At 29.0% G+C, this 25,000-nt stretch overlaps 1 protein-coding gene across 1 annotated transcript in view; it reads right to left on the reverse strand.

Moving 5' to 3' along the window:
• Positions 1-1,336: 1,336 nt before the first annotated feature.
• LOC133538608 (uncharacterized) overlaps positions 1,337-25,000 on the reverse strand; it is a 39,074-nt gene continuing 15,410 nt past the window's right edge. Inside the window, exon 3 of the mRNA XM_061880260.1 lies at positions 1,337-2,541. Coding sequence (XP_061736244.1) covers positions 1,510-2,112 — 603 coding nt within the window. The 5' untranslated portion in view covers positions 2,113-2,541 and the 3' untranslated portion in view covers positions 1,337-1,509. The remainder of the gene's footprint in view (positions 2,542-25,000) is intronic.

Consider the following 25,000-nt stretch of genomic DNA (forward strand, 5'->3'; position numbering starts at 1 on the left):
TATGTATATATACATGTGTGTATATATACGTCTATATCTATGGAAATACATGTATATATACATATACGTATGTATGAATGCATGTATGCATATACATATGTATGAATGGATGCATATATATATGTATGTATGTGTGCATTGTTCATATGTATGTACATATGTACATACATATGAACAATGCATACATACATATGTATGTGTACGAATGTATATGTGTATAAATGTATGGAGGTGTGTATGTATATATGTAAGTATGTATGTATGTACATATGTATTTACATATATGTATGTACATGTGTATGTTTTGATTGATTGAAACTTTTATTAGTAGATTGCACAGTACAGTACATATTCCGTACAATTTACTACTAAATGGTAACACCCGAATACATTTTTCAACTTGTTTAAGTCAGGATCCACGTTAATCAATTCATAGTAAATGTACATATGTATGTATGTACCTGTGATGTATGTATGTACATGTGTATGTACATGTGTATGAATGTATTTACATATATGTATGTACGTACATATGTATGTATACATATGTATATATTCATACATACATATATGTATGTACGTATGCATGTACATATGTACGTGTATACATTTACATATGTACATTTGTATGCATGCATGCACATATATATGTATGTATGTACACAAGTATGTACGTACACATGTATGTATGTATATATGTATGTAAATGTAGGTAATTACATATGCATGTATGCATGTATGTAAATATGCATATATGCGTACATACTGTACAAGCATACCTACATACATGCATATTTATTCATATGTATAAATATGTATGTATATATTTGTATAAATTTTTGTATGTATGTGTGCATGTACATATGTATGTATACATACATGTATGTATAAGTATGTATGTCTTTCATATTTATTAATGCTTATATGTATGTACATATGTATGTATATATATATTTATGTAAACAATATATAAATGTGTATACGTATATATGTGTTAATATGTATGTGTTAATATGTATATATATATATATGTTTTTACATATGTATGTATTTACGTATGCATGTATGCATGTTTGAATGTATGGCATGTACATATGTATATATTCATCTATGTATGTATGCATGTACATATGTATGTATATTCGTGTGTATGTACATTTGTATGTATGTATGTTTTACATATGTATGTATGTATGCATGTATTAACATAAGTATATATATATATATATATATGTTTGTATGTGCATATATGTTTTTACATATGAATGTGCTTACATATGCATGTATGTATTTACATATGTATGCATATATATGTATTCACACATAGATAGCTGGATAGATAGATAGTACTTTATTGATTCCTTCAGGAGAGTTCCTTCAGGAAAATTAAAATTCCAGCACCAGTGTACAGAGTTGAGATCAATTAAAAAAAAAAGTAAAAAGTAAATAATGTGGGTTTAAATGGAAACAAAATAGAGAAGTATTACAATAGGAATAAAAAATAAAAAATCAACAATGGGAATAAAAATATAACCGTAAAATAAGAATATAACAATAGAAACTAGGCAGTAGTGACCATGTTATGAAAACGTATTGCACTGTTATTGTTTTGCATCCCCTGTCATCCTTGAAGTCCAGGAACAGGATCCTCACAGTGCCATTTCCCTTATCCAGGTGTGAGTGGGCTCGATGCAGCAGGTAAAGGATAGCATCCTCCACACCAACGCCTGCCTGGTACGCAAACTGCAGGCTGTCCTGGGCATGTTGCACCTGTGGTCTGAGGAGGCTAAGAAAGAGCCACTCCAATGTTTTCATTAGATAAGAGGTGAGCGCCACTGGTCTGTAGTCGTTCAGCTCACTGGGGCAGTTCTTTTTGGGAACTGGAACGATGCATGACGTCTTCCAGAGGGTGGGCACTCTTCCCAGCTGCAGGCTGAGGTTGAAGATCCTTTGAAGTGGTTCACCCAGTTCTGCAGCACAGGTCTTCAGGAGTCGGGGGCACAGCTTGTCTGGGCCTGCTGCTTTCCTTGGCTGTAGCTTCCTCAGTTGACCTCTGACCAGGTCCGCAGAGATGACTGTCTGCGTAGAGGTGGTGGAGGGGGGTGCTGCCATGGCTGGGGGGGGTGTTGAGGGGAGCAGAAGAGGGGGTGGCTGTGATGGTAAGTGGGGGATGGAGAGGACACGGGCTGCTTAACCGGTTGAAGAAGTTATTCTTCTCATTGGCCCTCTCTATTGTCCCCACAACAGCTTTGGTCTTTGTCTTGTGGCCTGTGATGGTTTTCACACCTTCCCAGACCTCCCTCATGTTGTTCTGCTGCAGCTTCTGCTCCAGCTTCTACCTGTAGCTGTCCTTAGCCTCCCTCACGCGTTGTTTCACCTCCCGCTGTGCTGCTCTCATTGCCTCTCTGTCTCCACTCCTGAAGGCAGCTTTCTTCTTGTTGAGGACAGCTTTAACTTCTTGTGTTACCCAGGGTTTGTTATTAGGGTAGCACCGAACAGTCTTAGCAGGGCAGATCACGTCCACGCAGAAGTTGAGGTAATCTGTGAGACAGTGAGTCAGCCCATCAATGTCCTCACCCTGTGGAAGCAGCAAGTCCCAGTCTGTGGTGTTGTAGCAGTCTCTGAGGGCATCTTCCAATTCAGGGGACCACTTCCTCACATAGCAAGTGTTAACAGGCTGTCTTTGGACCATGGGGGTGTATTTTGGCCGCAAATGAACAAGATGTATGTATATATGTATGTGCATATATATGCATGTACATTTGTATGTATGTACATATGAATGTAAGTGTGTATGTATGCATGTACATATATGTATGTACATATGTATATGTATATATGTAAATACATTCATGCATTTATGCATGTATGTATGTACATGCATGCATGTAGGTATATACTTTCATGCATGTATGTATATACATTCAAGCAAGCATGTATGTATGTATATACATTCATGCAAGCATGTATGAACATACATTCATGCATGTATGTACATTCATTTATGTATGTATGAATATAATTAATGCATGTATGTATGTGTATATATGTATAAATATATATATATATGTATACATATATATGTATATTCATGCATGTGAATATATACATTCATGCATGCATGTATGTATGTATTTATGTATACACTTTCATGCATGTATGAATGTATGTATATAAATTCATGTATGAATGTATGTATATAAATTCATGCATGAATGTATGTATATACATTCATGCATGTATGAATGTATTTGTGTACATACTTTCATGCATGTATGTATGTTCATTCATGCATATATGAATGTATTTATGTATATACATTCATGCATGTATGTATATACATTTTTCCTGTATGTATGTATGTATATACATTCATGCATGCATGTATGTATATACATTCATGCATGCATGTATGTATATACATTCATGCATGCATGTATGTATATACATTCATGCATGCATGTATGTATATACATTCATGCATGTATGAATGTAATAATATTTATACATTCATGCATGTATGTATGTACATTCATTCATGCATGTAGGATTATAGATTCATGCATGTATGTATGTATGTACATTCATTTATATATGTAAGTATATACTTTCATGCATGCATATATGAATTTATTTATGTATATACATTCATATATGTATGTATGTATATACATCTATACCTGTATGTATGTATGTATGTATGTATGTATATACATTCATGTATGTATGTATGTATGTATGTATATACATTCATGTATGTATGTATGTATGTATATACATTCATGTATGTATGTATGTATGTATGTATATACATTCATGTATGTATGTATGTATGTATGTATATACATTCATGTATGTATGTATGTATGTATGTATATACATTCATGTATGTATGTATGTATGTATGTATGTATGTATATACATTCATGTATGTATGTATGTATATACATTCATGTATGTATGTATGTATATACATTCATGTATGTATGTATGTATGAGTATACATTCATGTATGCATGTATGTATGAGTATACATTCATGTATGCATGTATGTATGAGTATACATTTATGCATGTATGTATGAGTATACATTTATGCATGTATGTATGTACATTCATGCATGCATGTAGGAATATAGATTCATGCATGCATGTAGGAATATAGATTCATGCATGCATGTAGGAATATAGATTCATGCATGCATGTAGGAATATAGATTCATGCATGTATGTATGCACATTCATTTATGTATGTAAGTATATACTTTCAAGCATGTATGTATGTATATACATTCATGCATGTATGTATGTACATGCATGAATTATATACATACATATATGCATGGATGTATATACATACATACATACATACATACATACATGAATGTGTAAACATAAATACATACATACATGAATGCATGATTATATTTACATACATGCATGTATGTATATATATTTATGCATGTATGTAAATCTAATCATGCATGCATGTATGTATAAACATTCATGCATGTATGTATGTATTTATGTTTACACATTCATGCATGTATGTATGTATGTATATACATCCATGCATATATGTATGTATATACATTCATGCATGTGTGTATGTATGTACATTCATGCACGTATGTATGTATATACATTCATGTATGTATATACATTTGTAAATGTATGTACGTATATGCAATAATGCATGTATGTATGCATATATATTCATGTATGTATTTTTGTACATGCATTCATGCATGTATGTATGTATGTATATACCTTGATGCATCAATGTATATACATACATGCATTGATGTATATTCGCACATGCATTAATGTATGTACATTCATGCATGTATTTATGTAAATACATATATATGTATTCATGCATGTACGTGTATACATTCATGCATGCATTTATGTATTTATGTATACACATTCATGCATGTATATATGTATGTACATTCATGCATGTATGAATGTATGTATATAAATTCCTGCATGTATGTATGTATATACATTCATGCATGTATGAATGTATTCGTGTACATATGTATATACATTTATACCTGTATGTATGTATGTATGTATGTATATACATTCATGCAAGCGTGTATGTATGTATATACATTCATGCAAGCGTGTATGTATGTATATACATTCATGCAAGCGTGTATGTATGTGTATACATACATGCAAGCGTGTATGTATGTGTATACATACATGCAAGCGTGTATGTATGTGTATACATTCATCCAAGCGTGTATGTACGTGTATACATTTATCCAAGCGTGTATGTACGTGTATACATTCATGCAAGCGTGTATTTACGTGTATACATTCATGCAAGCGTGTATGTACGTGTATACATTCATGCAAGCGTGTATGTACGTGTATACATTCATGCAAGCGTGTATGTACGTGTATACATTCATGCAAGCGTGTATGTACGTGTATACATTCATGCAAGCGTGTATGTACGTGTATACATTCATGCAAGCGTGTATGTACGTGTATACATTCATGCAAGCGTGTATGTACTTGTATACATTCATGCAAGCGTGTATGTACGTGTATACATTCATGCAAGCGTGTATGTAAGTATATACAAATATATTTATGCATGTATGTACCTAGATGCATTCATGCATGCATGTAAATATATAGATTTATGCATGTATGTATGTTGATTCATTTATGTATGTAAGTATATACTTTCATGCATGTATGTATGTATTTATGTATACACATTCATATGTATGTATATACATCCATGCATATATATATATATGTGTATATATATATATATATATATGTATGTATATATAATTCATGCATGTATGTATGTATATACATTTATGCCTGTATGTATGTATGTATATACATTCGTGCATGCATGAATATACATACATTAATGTATGTATGTACATTCATTAATGTATGTATGTACATTCATATATGTATGTATGTACATACAATCATGAATGTATGTATGTATATACATACATCCCTGTATGCATGTATGTATGTATGTATATACATTCATGAATGTATGCATGTATGTATGTATATACATTCATGCATAAATGTATATAGAGAAATAAATTCATACATGCATGAATGTATGTATGTACACACATACATTTATAAATGTATATAGATAAATACATTCATACATGCATGAATGTATAAACATGCTTGCATGAATGTATATACATGCTTGCATGAATGTATCTACATACATACATGAATGTATATACATACATACATGCTTGCATCAATGTATATACATACATTCATGCATGTATGAATGTATTTGTGTACTTACTTTCATGCATGTATGTATGTTCATTCATGCATATATGAATGTATTTGTTTATACATTCATGTATGTATGTATATACATTCATGCATTCATGTATGTACATACATTCAGGCATGTATGTATGAACATACATTCATGCATTCTTTTATGTACGTAAGTATATAAATTCATGCATGTATGTGTGTATATACATTCATGCATGCATGTATGTATATACATTTTTCCTGTATGTATGTATGTAGATACATTCATGCATGTATGAATGTAATCATATGTATACATTTATGCATGTATGTATGTACATTCATGCATGCATGTAGGAATATAGATTCATGCATGTATGTATGTACATTCATTTATACATGTTAGTATATACTTTCATGCATGTATGTGTGTTCATTCATGCACGTATGTATGTATATACATTCATGCATATATGAATCTATTTATGTATATACATTCATATATGTATGTATGTATAAACAATCATGAATGTATGTATGTATATACATCTATACCTGTATGTATGTATATACATTCATGTATGTATGTATATACATTCATGTATGTATGTATATACATTCATGTATGTATGTATATACATTCATGTATGTATGTATATACATTCATGTATGTATGTATATACATTCATGTATGTATGTATATACATTCATGTATGTATGTATATACATTCATGTATGTATGTATATACATTCATTCATGTATGTATGTATATACATTCATGCATGTATGTATGTATATACATTCATGCATGTATGAATGTATTCATCTATATACATTTATGCATGTATGTATGTACATTCATGTATGCATGTAGGTATATAGATTCATGCATGTATGTATGTACATTCATTTATGTATGTAGGTATATACTTTCATGCATGTGTGTATGTATGTATATACATTCATGCATGTATGTATGCATATATATTCATGTATGTATTTTTGTACATGCATTCATGCATGTATGTATGTATATACCTTGATGCATCAAGGTATATACATACATGCATTGATATGTATTCACACATGCATTAATGTATGTACATTCATGCATGAATTTATGTAAATACATATATATATATATAAATTCATGCATGTACGTATATACATTCATGCATGTATGTATGTATGTACATTCATGCATGTATGAATGTCTGTATATAAATTCCTGCATGTATGTATGTATATACATTCATGCATGTATGAATGTATTTGTGTACATATGTATATACATTTATACCTGTTTGTATGTATATACATTCATGCATGTATGTATGTATATACATTCATGCATGTATGTATGTATATACATTCATGCATGTATGTATGTATATACATTCATGCATGTATGTATGTATATACATTCATGCATGTATGTATGTATATACATTCATGCATGTATGTATGTATATACATTCATGCATGTATGTATGTATATACATTCATGCATGTATGTATGTATATACATTCATGCATGTATGTATGTATATACATTCATGCATGTATGTATGTATATACATTCATGCATGTATGTATGTATATACATTCATGCATGTATGTATGTATATACATTCATGCATGTATGTATGTATATACATTCATGCATGTATGTATGTATATACATTCATGCATGTATGTATGTATATACATTCATGCATGTATGTATGTATATACATTCATGCATGTATGTATGTATATACATTCATGCATGTATGTATGTATATACATTCATGCATGTATGCATGTATATACATTCATGCATGTATGCATGTATATACATTCATGCATGTATGCATGTATATACATTCATGCATGTATGCATGTATATACATTCATGCATGTATGCATGTATATACATTCATGCATGTATGCATGTATATACATTCATGCATGTATGCATGTATATACATTCATGCATGTATGCATGTATATACATTCATGCATGTATGCATGTATATACATTCATGCATGTATGCATGTATATACATTCATGCATGTATGCATGTATATACATTCATGCATGTATGCATGTATATACATTCATGCATGTATGCATGTATATACATTCATGCATGTATGCATGTATATACATTCATGCATGTATGCATGTATATACATTCATGCATGTATGCATGTATATACATTCATGCATGTATGTATATACATTCATGCATGTATGCATGTATATACATTCATGCATGTATGCATGTATATACATTCATGCATGTATGCATGTATATACATTCATGCATGTATGTATATACATTCATGCATGTATGTATGTATATACATTCATGCATGTATGTATGTATATACATGCATGCATGCATGTATGTATGTATATACATGCATGCATGCATGTATGTATGTATATACATTCATGCATGCATGCATGTATGTATGTATATACATTCATGCATGCATGCATGTATGTATGTATATACATTCATGCATGCATGTATGTATGTATATACATTCATGCATGCATGCATGTATGTATGTATATACATTCATGCATGCATGCATGTATGTATGTATATACATTCATGCATGCATGTATGTATGTATATACATTCATGCATGCATGTATGTATGTATATACATTCATGCATGCATGTATGTATGTATATACATTCATGCATGCATGTATGTATGTATGTACATTCATGCATGCATGCATGTATGTATGTATGTACATTCATGCATGCATGTATGTATGTATGTATGTATATACATTCATGCATGCATGTATGTATGTATATACATTCATGCATGCATGTATGTATGTATGTACATTCATGCATGCATGTATGTATGTATGTATGTATGTACATTCATGCATGCATGCATGTATGTATGTATGTATGTATATACATTCATGCATGCATGTATGTATGTATGTATGTATATACATTCATGCATGCATGTATGTATGTATGTATGTATGTATGTATATACATTCATGCATGTATGTATGTATGTATGTATATGCATGTATGTATGTATGTATGTATATACATTCATGCATGCATGTATGTATATACATTCATGCATGCATGTATGTATATACATTCATGCATGCATGTATGTATATACATTCATGCATGCATGTATGTATATACATTCATGCATGCATGTATGTATATACATTCATGCATGCATGTATGTATATACATTCATGCATGCATGAATGTATATACATAATGCATGCATGAATGTATGTATGTATATACATTCATGTATGTATGTATATACATTCATGCATGTATGCATGTATATACATTCATGCATGTATGCATGTATATACATTCATGCATGTATGCATGTATATACATTCATGCATGTATGTATGTATATACATTCATGCATGTATGTATGTATATACATTCATGCATGTATGTATGTATATACATTCATGCATGTATGTATATACATTCATGCATGTATGTATGTATATACATTCATGCATGTATGTATGTATATACATGCATGCATGCATGTATGTATGTATATACATTCATGCATGCATGCATGTATGTATGTATATACATTCATGCATGCATGTATGTATGTATGTATGTATGTATGTATATACATTCATGCATGCATGTATGTATGTATGTATGTATATACATTCATGCATGCATGTATGTATGTATGTATGTATATACATTCATGCATGCATGTATGTATGTATATACATTCATGCATGCATGTATGTATGTATATACATTCATGCATGCATGTATGTATGTATATACATTCATGCATGCATGTATGTATGTATATACATTCATGCATGCATGTATGTATGTATATACATTCATGCATGCATGTATGTATGTATATACATTCATGCATGCATGTATGTATGTATGTATATACATTCATGCATGCATGTATGTATGTATGTATGTATGTATATACATTCATGCATGTATGTATGTATGTATGTATATACATTCATGCATGCATGTATGTATGTATGTATGTATATACATTCATGCATGCATGTATGTATGTATGTATGTATATACATTCATGCATGCATGTATGTATGTATGTATGTATATACATTCATGCATGCATGTATGTATGTATGTATGTATGTATGTATATACATTCATGCATGTATGTATGTATGTATGTATGTATATACATTCATGCATGCATGTATGTATATACATTCATGCATGCATGTATGTATATACATTCATGCATGCATGTATGTATATACATTCATGCATGCATGTATGTATATACATTCATGCATGCATGTATGTATATACATTCATGCATGCATGTATGTATATACATTCATGCATGCATGTATGTATATACATTCATGCATGCATGTATGTATATACATTCATGCATGCATGAATGTATATACATAATGCATGCATGAATGTATGTATGTATATACATTCATGCATGCATGTATGTAATAATCTGTATACATTTATGCATGTATGTATGTAATAATCTGTATACATTTATGCATGTATGTATGTATATAGATTCATGCATGAATGTATGTATATAGATTCATGCATGAATGTATGTATATAGATTCATGCATGAATGTATGTATGTAAGTATATACTTTCATGCATGTATGTATGTTCATTCATGCACGTATGTATGTATGTACATTCATGCATATATGAATCTATTTATGTATATACATTCATATATGTATGTATGTATGTATATACAATCATGAATGTATGTATGTATATACATCTATACCTGTGTGTATGTATGTATGTATGTATATACATTCATGCATGTATGAATTTATTCATCTATATACATTTATGCATGTATGTATGTACATTCATGTATGCATGTAAGTATATACTTTCATGCATGTGTGTATGTATGTATATACATCCATGCATATAAGTATGTATGTATGTATATACATTCATGCATGTATGTATGCATATATATTCATGTATGTATTTTTGTACATGCATTCATGCATGTATGTATGTATGCATTGATGTATATTCACACATGCATTAATGTATGTACATTCATGCATGAATTTATGTAAATACATATATATATAAATTCATGCATGTATGTATATACATTCATGCATGTATGAATGTATTTGTGTACATATGTATATACATTTATACCTGTATGTACATTCATGTATGTATGTATGTAAATTCATGCAAGCATGTATGTATGTTTTTACATTCATGCAAGCATGTATGTATTTATAAATTTATAAATGGGGCTTCACGGTGACAGAGGGGTTAGTGCATCTGCCTCACAATACGAAGTTCCTGCAGTCTTGGGTTCAAATCCAGGCTCGGGATCTTTCTGTGTGGAGTTTGCATGTTCTCCCCGTGAATGCGTGGGTTCCGTCCGGGTACTCCGGCTTCCTCCCACTTCCAAAGACGTGCACCCCTGGGGATAGGCCCCTCCCACCTCCAAAGACATGCACCTGGGGATAGGCCCCTCCCACCTCCAAAGACATGCACCTGGGGATAGGCCCCTCCCACCTCCAAAGACATGCACCTGGGGATAGGCCCCTCCCACCTCCAAAGACATGCACCTGGGAATAGGTTGATTGGCAACACTAAATTGGCCCTAGTGTGTGAATGTGAGTGTGAATGTTGTCTATCGGTGTTGGCCCTGTGATGAGGTGGCGACTTGTCCAGGGTGTACCCCGCCTTCCGCCCGATTTATAGCTGAGATTGGCGCCAGCGCCCCTCGCGACCTCGAAAGGGAATAAGCGGTAGAAAATGGATGGATGGCTGGACATTGGTAAATGTATGTATGTACATTCATTTATGTATGTCAGTATATACTTTCATGCATGTTTGTATGTATGTATGTATGTATGTATGTATGTATGTATATGTATGTATGTATTTACATCCATGCATGTATGTATGTATGTATATACAATCATGCTTTTATGTATGTACATACATTCATGCATGTATTAATGATATACATTCATGCATGTATAAAGATTAATTTATGTATGTATGAATATATATAATGCATGTATGTATATATATATATATTCCTGTATGTTCATTCATGCATGCATGTATGTATTTATGTATGCACATTCATGCATGTATTTATGTATGTACATTCATGCATGTATGTATGTATGTACATTCATGTATGTATGTATGTACATTCATGCATGTATTTATGTATGTACATTCATGTATGTATGTATGTACATTCATGCATGTATGTATGTAAATACATTCATGCATGTATGTATGTAAATACATTCATGCATGTATGTAAATACATTCATGCATGCATGTATGTACTTACATTCATGCATGCATGTATGTACTTACATTCATGCATGCATGTATGTACTTACATTCATGCATGCATGTATGTACTTACATTCATGCATGCATGTATGTACTTACATTCATGCATGTATGTATGTACATTCATGCATGTATGTATGTATGTATGTATGTACATTCATGCATGCATGTATGTACTTACATTCATGCATGTATGTATGTACATTCATGCATGTATGCATGTATGTATGTATTTATGTACATTCATGCATGTATGTATGTATGTACATTCATGCATGTATGTATGTATGTACATTCATGCATGTATGTATTTATGTACATTCATGTATTTGTGTATGTACATTCATGCATGTATTTATGTATGCACATTCATGCATGTATTTATGTATGTACATTCATGCATGTATGTATGTATGTACATTCATGCATGTATGTATGTATGTACATTCATGTATTTGTGTATGTACATTCATGCATGTATGTATTTATGTACATTCATGTATTTGTGTATGTACATTCATGCATGTATTTATGTATGTACATTCATGTATGTATGTATGTACATTCATGCATGTATGTATGTATGTACATTCATGCATGTATGTATGTAAATACATTCATGCATGTACAGTATGTATGTAAATACATTCATGCATGCATGTATGTACTTACATTCATGCATGCATGTATGTACTTACATTCATGCATGTATGTATGTACATTCATGCATGTATGTATGTATGTATGTATGTATGTACATTCATGCATGCATGTATGTATGTACTGTACATTCATGCATGCATGTATGTACTTACATTCATGCATGTATGTATGTACATTCATTCATGTATGCATGTATGTATGTACATTCATGCATGTATGTATGTATGTATGTATGTACATTCATGCATGTATGTATGTATGTATGTACATTCATGCATGTATGTATGTATGTACATTCATGCATGTATGTACTTACATTCATGCATGTATGTATGTATGTATGTACATTTAAGTATGTATGTAGATTCCTGTATGTATGTACATTCATGCATGTATGTATGTACATTCATGCATGTATGTATGTACATTCATGCATGTATGTATGTAGATTCATGCATGTATGTATGTAGATTCATGCATGTATGTATGTAGATTCATGCATGTATGTATGTACATTCATGCATGTATGTATGTACATTCATGCATGTATGTATGTACATTCATGCATGTATGTATGTACATTCATGCATGTATGTATGTACATTCATGCATGTATGTATGTAAATACATTCATGCATGTATGTATGTATATACATTCATGCATGAATGTATGTATGTACATTCATGTCTGTATGTATATACATTTATGCATGTTTTTATGTACATTCTTGCTTGTATGTATATACATTCATGCATGAATGTATGTACGTACATTCATGCATGAATGTATGTATGTACATTCATGTCCGTATGTATATACATTCATGCATGCATGAATGTATGTATGTACATTTATGCATGTTTTTATGTACATTCTTGCTTGTATGTATATACATTCATGCATGCATGTATGTATGTATATACATTCATCTATGCATGTATGTATGTATGTACTTACATTCATGCATGCATGAATGTATATATGTACATTCATGTCTGTATGTATATACATTCATGCATGCATGAATGTATGTACTTACATTCATGCATGCATCATGCATGAATGTATGTTTGTACATTCATGTCTGTATGTATATACATTTATGCATGTTTTATGTACATTTTTGCTTGTATGTATGTACTTACATTCATGTATATACATTCATGTCTGTATGTATATACATTTATGCATGTATGTATATACATTTATGCATTTTTTTATGTACATTCTTGCTTGTATGTATATACATTCATCCATGCATGTATGTATGTACTTACATTCATGCATGAATGAATGTTTGTATGTATGTACTTACATTCATGCATGTTTTTATGTACATTCTTGCTTGTATGTATGTATATACATTCATGTATGTACATTCATGTATATATGTATGTATTTTCATTCATGCATGTATGTATATACATTAATGCATGTTTGCATGAATATACATTTATGCCTGTATGTATGTATGTATATAGATTCATGCATGTATGTATGTATGTATGTGTGAATGTATTTATCTATATACATTTATGCATGTATGTATGTACATTCATAAATGCATGTAGGTATATAGATTCATGCATGTATGAATGTATATCCATTCATGTATCTATGTATATACATACATACATTGATAAATGTATATACATACACACATGCATGAATGTTTATACCTACATGCATGCATGAATGTACATACATACATGCATAAATGTATATAGATATATGCATAAATGTATGTACATTCATGCATGTATGTATATACGTACATCCATGTATGTATGTATGTTTTTATATACATACATTAATGCATGTATGTATGTATATAAAGTCATGTATGTATGTATGTACATTCATGCATGTATGTTCATTCATGCATGTATATATGTTTATACATTCATGCATGCATGAATGAACATACATACATGAATGTATATACATACATACATACATGAATATACATACATACGTGCATGAATGTATAAACATATATACATGCATGAATGTACATACATGCGTGTATGTATGTATGTAAATTCATGCATGTATGTATGTATATACATTCATGCATGCATGAATGAACATACATACATACATGAATGTACATACATGAATGTATATACATACATACATGCATGAATGTATAAACATATATACATGCATGAATGTACATACATGCGTGTATGCATGTACATTCATGCATGTATGTATGTATGTATATACATTCATGCATGCATGAATGAACATACATACATACATGAATGTACATACATGAATGTATATACATACATGAATGTACATACATACATGCATGAATGAACATACATACAGTACATACATACATACATACATGCATGAATGTATATACATTCATACATGCATGAATGTATATACATACATGCATGTATGTACATTCATGCACATACATGCATGAATGTATATATATACATACATGCATGAATGTATATATATACATACATGCATGTATGTATATATATACATACATGCATGTATGTACATACATACATACATGAATGTACATACATACATGCATGAATGTATATACGTACATACATACATGCATGAATGAACATACATACATACATGCATGAATGTATATACATACATACATGCATGAATGTATATACATACATACATGCATGAATGTACATTCATGCATGTATATACATGTATGTTCATTCATGCATGCATGAACATACATACATACATGAATGTACATACATGAATGTATATACATACATACATGCATGAATGTATAAACATATATACATGCATGAATGTACATACATGCGTTTATGTATGTATATACATACATACATGAATGTATATATATACATACATACATGAATGTATATATATACATACATGCATGTATGTATATACATACATACATACATGCATGAATGTATAAACATATATACATGCATGGATGTACATTCATGCATGTATGTATGTATATACATACATACATGAATGTACATACATGAATGTATATACATACATACATGCATGAATGTATATATATACATACATGCATGTATGTACATACTTACATACATACATGTATGTACATACATACATACATACATACATACATGCATGAATGAACATACATACATACATGAATGTACATACATACATGCATGAATGTATATACATACATACATGCATGAATGTATATACATACATACATGCATGAATGTATAAACATACATACATGCATGAATGTATAAACATATATACATGCATGAATGTACATACATGCGTGTATGTATGTATATACATACATACATGAATGTACATACATACATACATGAATGTATATACATACATACATGCATGAATGTATATATATACATACATGTATGTACATACTTACATACATACATGCATGAATGAACATACTTACATACATGCATGAATGAACATACATACATGCATGAATGTACATACATACATGCATGAATGTATATACGTACATACATACATACATGCATGAATGTATATACGTACATACATACATACATACATGTACATACATACATGCATGAATGTATATACATACATACATGCATGAATGTATATACATACATACATGCATGAATGTATATACATACATGCATGAATGTATATACATATACATTCATGCATGCATGTATGTACGTACATTCATGCATGTATGCATGCATGGATGTACGTACATACATACATGCATGTATGTACGTACATCCATGCATGTATGTATGTATGTACATTCATGTATGTATGTATGTACATTCATGTATGTATGTATATTCATGCATGTATGTATGTATAATTCATGCATGTATATATGTTTATACATTCATGTATATATGTATATACATTCAACAAATTACTTGGTTTCAGAAGTTTTGAGGTTTGTCTCTATGCTGGTTGGCGTAATGTAAGCTACTTACTTTGTGACATTTCCGCAGAAATGGCTTTCTTCTGGTGACCTAACCTTGCAGCGCATTCTTCTTCAAGTGTCTCTTTCTTGTGTATCTTGAAACAGCCACACCACATATTTTCAGAGAGTCTTGGATTTTAGCTGATGTTATTTGTTAATTTTAATTGCATCTGGAACAATGTTCCAGTCAGTTGTGGCAGAAATCTCTGCTGGTCTACCTGAATCCCTCATTTTCCACTTCTTAATCAGCGTTTGAACATTGTGGATTGGACTTTTCGATTCCTTATATATCTTTTAATACCCCTTTCCTGTTTTATGCAGTTCAATTATCTTTTCTCGCAGATCCTTTGACAATTATTTAGCCTTCTCCATGACACAGAATCCAGACACATCTGTGCAGCACTGGATGAAAGATGCATCGGTCTGTCAGAAGGCCGGAATACTCTGACCTTTTATACACATATTACAAACAAACAGATCACAGGTAAGAATTGGAACCTTGATTAGCTATTTAAACCTGTTTGTTTCAACTTTTGTGCATGTTATCAGATCAAAGTCACTGGGGTATGTAAACTTTTGATCAGGGTCACTTGGGTACTTTCTTTGGTCATTTTGATTTAAACATAATTGTTTGCCAATAAATAAGTTCACACAACCTTTAAGCATGAGTGGAAGAAAGGTTTTTGGGTTGTCATTCTTATTCATTAAATAATATACATTAATAAATACATACATGAATGTATATACATACATGAATATAGGTATGTATATACATTTGTGAATATATATATGTATATACATACATACTTTAATGTATGTACATACATGAATATATTTATGTACACACATACATAAATGTATGTATATACTTTTATGAATGCATTTACATACATGAATGTATACGCAAACAAATGTATATATATTCATGTATGTATGTATATACATACATACATACATACATGAATGCATGTATGTAGATACATTTACTAATATATATAAATGTATATACATACACGCATATATGTATATACATAATATGAATGTATGTAAAACATACATTAATGTAATACAAACATATGAATGTGTATACATACATACATACATACATGGATAAATATACATACATACATGCATGAATGTATGTACATACATACATGAATGTATATACATGCATTCATATATACATACATACATATATACATGAATGTATATACATAGAAAATACATGAATGTACATACATACAAGAATGAATGTATTTATGCATATACATTTATGAAAGTATATACATACATACATTCATGTATGTATGTGTATTTATGAATGTATTTTCATACATTATAAATGTATGCACATACATACATGAAAGTATACACATACATACATGAATGTATACACATACATACATGAATGTATACACATACATACATGAATGTATACACATACATACATGAATGTATACACATACATACATGAATGTATACACATACATACATGAATGTGAACACATACATACATGAATGTGAACACATACATACATGAATGTGAACACATACATACATGAATGTATACACATACATACATGAATGTATACACATACATACATGAATGTATACACATACATACATGAATGTATACACATACATACATGAATGTATACACATACATACATGAATGTATACACATACATACATGAATGTATACACATACATACATGAATGTGAACACATACATACATGAATGTGAACACATACATACATGAATGTGAACACATACATACATGAATGTGAACACATACATACATGAATGTATACACATACATACATGAATGTATACACATACATACATGAATGTATACACATACATACATGAATGTATACACATACATACATGAATGTATGTACATACATGAATGTATGTACATACATGAATGTATGTACATACATGAATGTATGTACATACATGAATGTATGTATACACATGAATGAATGTATACACATGAATGAATGTATACACATGAATGAATGTATACACATGAATGAATGTATACACATACATGAATGTATACACATACATGAATGTATACACATACATGAATGTATGTACATACATGAATGAATGTATACACATGAATGAATGTATACACATACATGAATGTATACACATGCATACATGAATGTATACACATGCATACATGAATGTATACACATGCATACATGAATGTATACACATGCATACATGAATGTATACACATGCATACATGAATGTATACACATGCATACATGAATGTATATACATGCATACATGAATGTTTATACATGCATACATGAATGTTTATACATGCATACATGAATGTTTATACATGCATACATGAATGTATATACATGCATACATGAATGTATATACATGCATACATGAATGTATATACATGCATACATGAATGTATATACATGCATACATGAATGTATATACATGCATTCATATATACATACATACATACATAGATACATGAATGTATATACATACAAAATACATGAATGTAGATACATACAAGAATGAATGTATGTATGCATATACTTTTATTAAAGTATATACATACATGCATGTATATACATACATGCATGTATGCATGTATATACATTTATGAATGTATATACATACATGAATATATATACATACATACATCTGTACATACATGAATGTATATACATACATACATACACTAATTTGTATATATATATATATACATACATACATGTATGTATATACCTACATACACACATGAATGCATTTACATATGTATGCATGTATATATATGTATATAGTTATGAATGTATATACATAAATACATTATTGTATACACATACATATATACATACATACATGTATATACGTACGTACATACATACATACGTACATACATATATGAATGAATGCATACACATAAATACATACATGAATGTATATACATATATGAATGTATATACGTACATACATGAATTTAGATACATACATCAATGTATGTATGTAAGTATGTATGTATATATATATATTTATGAGTGTATATACACATACATACATGAATGTATATACATAAATTAATGTTTGTATATACATACATGAATGTATATACATAGAAACTACATGAATGTACATACATACAAGAATGAATGTATTTATGCATTTACATTTAAGAATGTATATACATGCATACATGAATGTATATACATGCATACATGAATGTATATACATGCATACATGAATGTATATACATGCATACATGAATGTATATACATGCATGCATGAATGTATATACATGCATGCATGAATGTATATACATGCATACATGAATGTATATACATGCATACATGAATGTATATACATGCATACATGAATGTATATACATGCATACATGAATGTATATACATGCATACATGAATGTATATACATGCATGCATGAATGTATATACATGCATGCATGAATGTATATACATGCATACATGAATGTATATACATGCATACATGAATGTATATACATGCATACATGAATGTATATACATGCATACATGAATGTATATACATGCATACATGAATGTATATACATGCATACATGAATGTATATACATGCATACATGAATGTATATACATGCATTCATGAATGTATATACATGCATACATGAATGTATATACATGCATTCATATATACATACATACATAGATACATGAATGTATATACATACAAAATACATGAATGTATATACATACAAAATACATGAATGTAGATACATACAAGAATGAATGTATGTATGCATATACTTTTATTGAAGTATATACATACATGCATGTATATACATTTATGAATGTATATACATACATGAATATATATACATACATACATGAATGTATATACATACATACATACACTAATTTGTATATATATATATACATACATACATACATGTATGTATATACCTACATACACACATGAATGCATTTACATATGTATGCATGTATATATATGTATATAGTTATGAATGTATATACATAAATACATTATTGTATACACATACATATATACATACATACATGTATATACGTACGTACATACATACATACATACATACATATATGAATGAATGCATACACATAAATACATACATGAATGTATATACATACATGAATGTATGCATCTATGTATGCATATACAGTTACGAATGTACGTATATACATATTTGAATGTTTATACATACATAATTATATATAAATATATACATATGAATGTATACACATGCATACATGAATGTATACACATGCATACATGAATGTATACACATGCATACATGAATGTATACACATGCATACATGAATGTATACACATGCATACATGAATGTATACACATGCATACATGAATGTATACACATGCATACATGAATGTATACACATGCATACATGAATGTATACACATGCATACATGAATGTATACACATGCATACATGAATGTATACACATGCATACATGAATGTATACACATGCATACATGAATGTATACACATGCATACATGAATGTATACACATGCATACATGAATGTATACACATGCATACATGAATGTATACACATGCATACATGAATGTATACACATGCATACATGAATGTATACACATGCATACATGAATGTATACACATGCATACATGAATGTATACACATGCATACATGAATGTATACACATGCATACATGAATGTATACACATACATACATGAATGTATACACATACATACATGAATGTATACACATACATACATGAATGTATACACATACATACATGAATGTATGTATATACATGAATGTATATACATGTATACATGAGTGTATATACATGCATACATGAGTGTATATACATGCATACATGAGTGTATATACATGCATACATGAGTGTATATACATGCATACATGAATGTATATACATGCATACATGAATGTATATACATGCATACATGAATGTATATACATGCATACATGAATGTATATACATGCATACATGAATGTATATACATGCATACATGAATGTATATACATGCATACATGAATGTATATACATGCATACATGAATGTATATACGTGCATACATGAATGCATATACATGCATAAATGAATGTATATACATACATGAATGTATATACATGCATTCATATATACATACATACATAGATACATGAATGTATATACATACAAAATACATGAATGTAGATACATACAAAATACATGAATGTAGATACATACAAGAATGAATGTATGTATGCATATACTTTTATTAAAGTGTATACATACATGAATGTATATACATACATGCATGTATGCATGTATATACATTTATGAATGTATATACATACATGAATATATATACATACATCTATACATACATGAATGTATATACATACATACACTAATTTGTATATATATACATACATACATACATACATACATGTATGTATATACCTACATACATACATGAATGCATTTACATATGTATGCATGTATATATATGTATATAGTTATGAATGTATATACATAAATACATTATTGTATACACATACATGTATATACGTACGTACGTACATACATACATACATGTATATACGTACATACATACATATATGAATGAATGCATACACATAAATACATACATGAATGTATATACATACATGAATGTATGCATCTATGTATGCATATACAGTTACGAATGTACGTATATACATAATATGAATGTTTAAACATACATGTATATACATACATACATAATTATATATAAATATATACATATTTGAATGTTTATACATATATATACATACATGAATGTATACAAATACATATGAAGGTATATACATACATATATGAATGTATATACGTACATACATGAATGTAGATACATACATCAATGTATGTATGTAAGTATGTATGTATATATATATATATATATATATATATATATATATATATTTATGAGTGTATATACATACATACATGAATGTATATACATACATTAATGTTTGTATATACATTTTTGAATGTATTTTCATACATACATGAATGTATACACATACATACATAAATACATACATACATACATGAATGTATACACATACATACATAATTATATATAAATATATACATATTTGAATGTTTATACATATATATACATACATGAATGTATACAAATACATATGAAGGTATATACATACATATATGAATGTATATACGTACATACATGAATGTATATACATACATCAATGTATGTATGTAAGTATGTATGTATATATATATATATATATATTTATGAGTGTATATACATATATACATGAATGTATATACATACATTAATGTTTGTATATACATTTTTGAATGTATTTTCATACATACATGAATGTATACACATACATAAATACATACATACATACATGAATGTATATACATACATACATACATGAATGTATATACATGCATTCATATATACATACATACATATATACATGAATGTATATACATAGAAAATACATGAATGTACATACATACAAGAATGAATGTATTTATGCATATACATTTATGAAAGTATATACATACATACATTCATGTATGTATGTACATTTATGAATGTATTTTCATACATACATGAATGTATATACATACATACATACATGAATGTATATACATGCATTCATGAATGTATATACATGCATTCATGAATGTATATACATGCATTCATATATACATACATACATACATACATATATACATGAATGTATATACATAGAAAATACATGAATGTACATACATACAAGAATGAATGTATTTATACATACATACATTCATGAATGTATATACATACATACATACATTTATGAATGTATATACATACATACATACATTTATGAATGTATATACATACATTTATGAATGTATATACATACATTTATGAATGTATATACATACATACATTTATGAATGTATATACATACATACATTTATGAATGTATATACATACATACATTTATGAATGTATATACATACATACATTTATGAATGTATATACATACAAACATTTATGAATGTATATACATACATACATTTATGAATGTATATACATACATACATTTATGAATGTATATACATACATACATTTATGAATGTATATACATACATACATTTATGAATGTATATACATACATACATTTATGAATGTATATACATACATACATTTATGAATGTATATACATACATACATTTATGAATGTATATACATACATTTATGAATGTATATACATACATACATTTATGAATGTATATACATACATACATTTATGAATGTATATACATACATACATTTATGAATGTATATACATACATTTATGAATGTATATACATACATTTATGAATGTATGTACATACATTTATGAATGTATGTACATACATTTATGAATGTATGTACATACATTTATGAATGTATGTACATACATTTATGAATGTATGTACATACATTCATGAATGTATGTACATACATTCATGAATGTATGTACATACATTTATGAATGTATGTACATACATTTATGAATGTATGTACATACATTTATGAATGTATGTACATACATTTATGAATGTATGTACATACATTTATGAATGTATGTACATACATTTATGAATGTATGTACGTGTATACATTCA

Source organism: Nerophis ophidion, linkage group LG20 (genome assembly GCF_033978795.1).
Source record: "Nerophis ophidion isolate RoL-2023_Sa linkage group LG20, RoL_Noph_v1.0, whole genome shotgun sequence".
Lineage (NCBI taxonomy): Eukaryota > Metazoa > Chordata > Actinopteri > Syngnathiformes > Syngnathidae > Nerophis > Nerophis ophidion.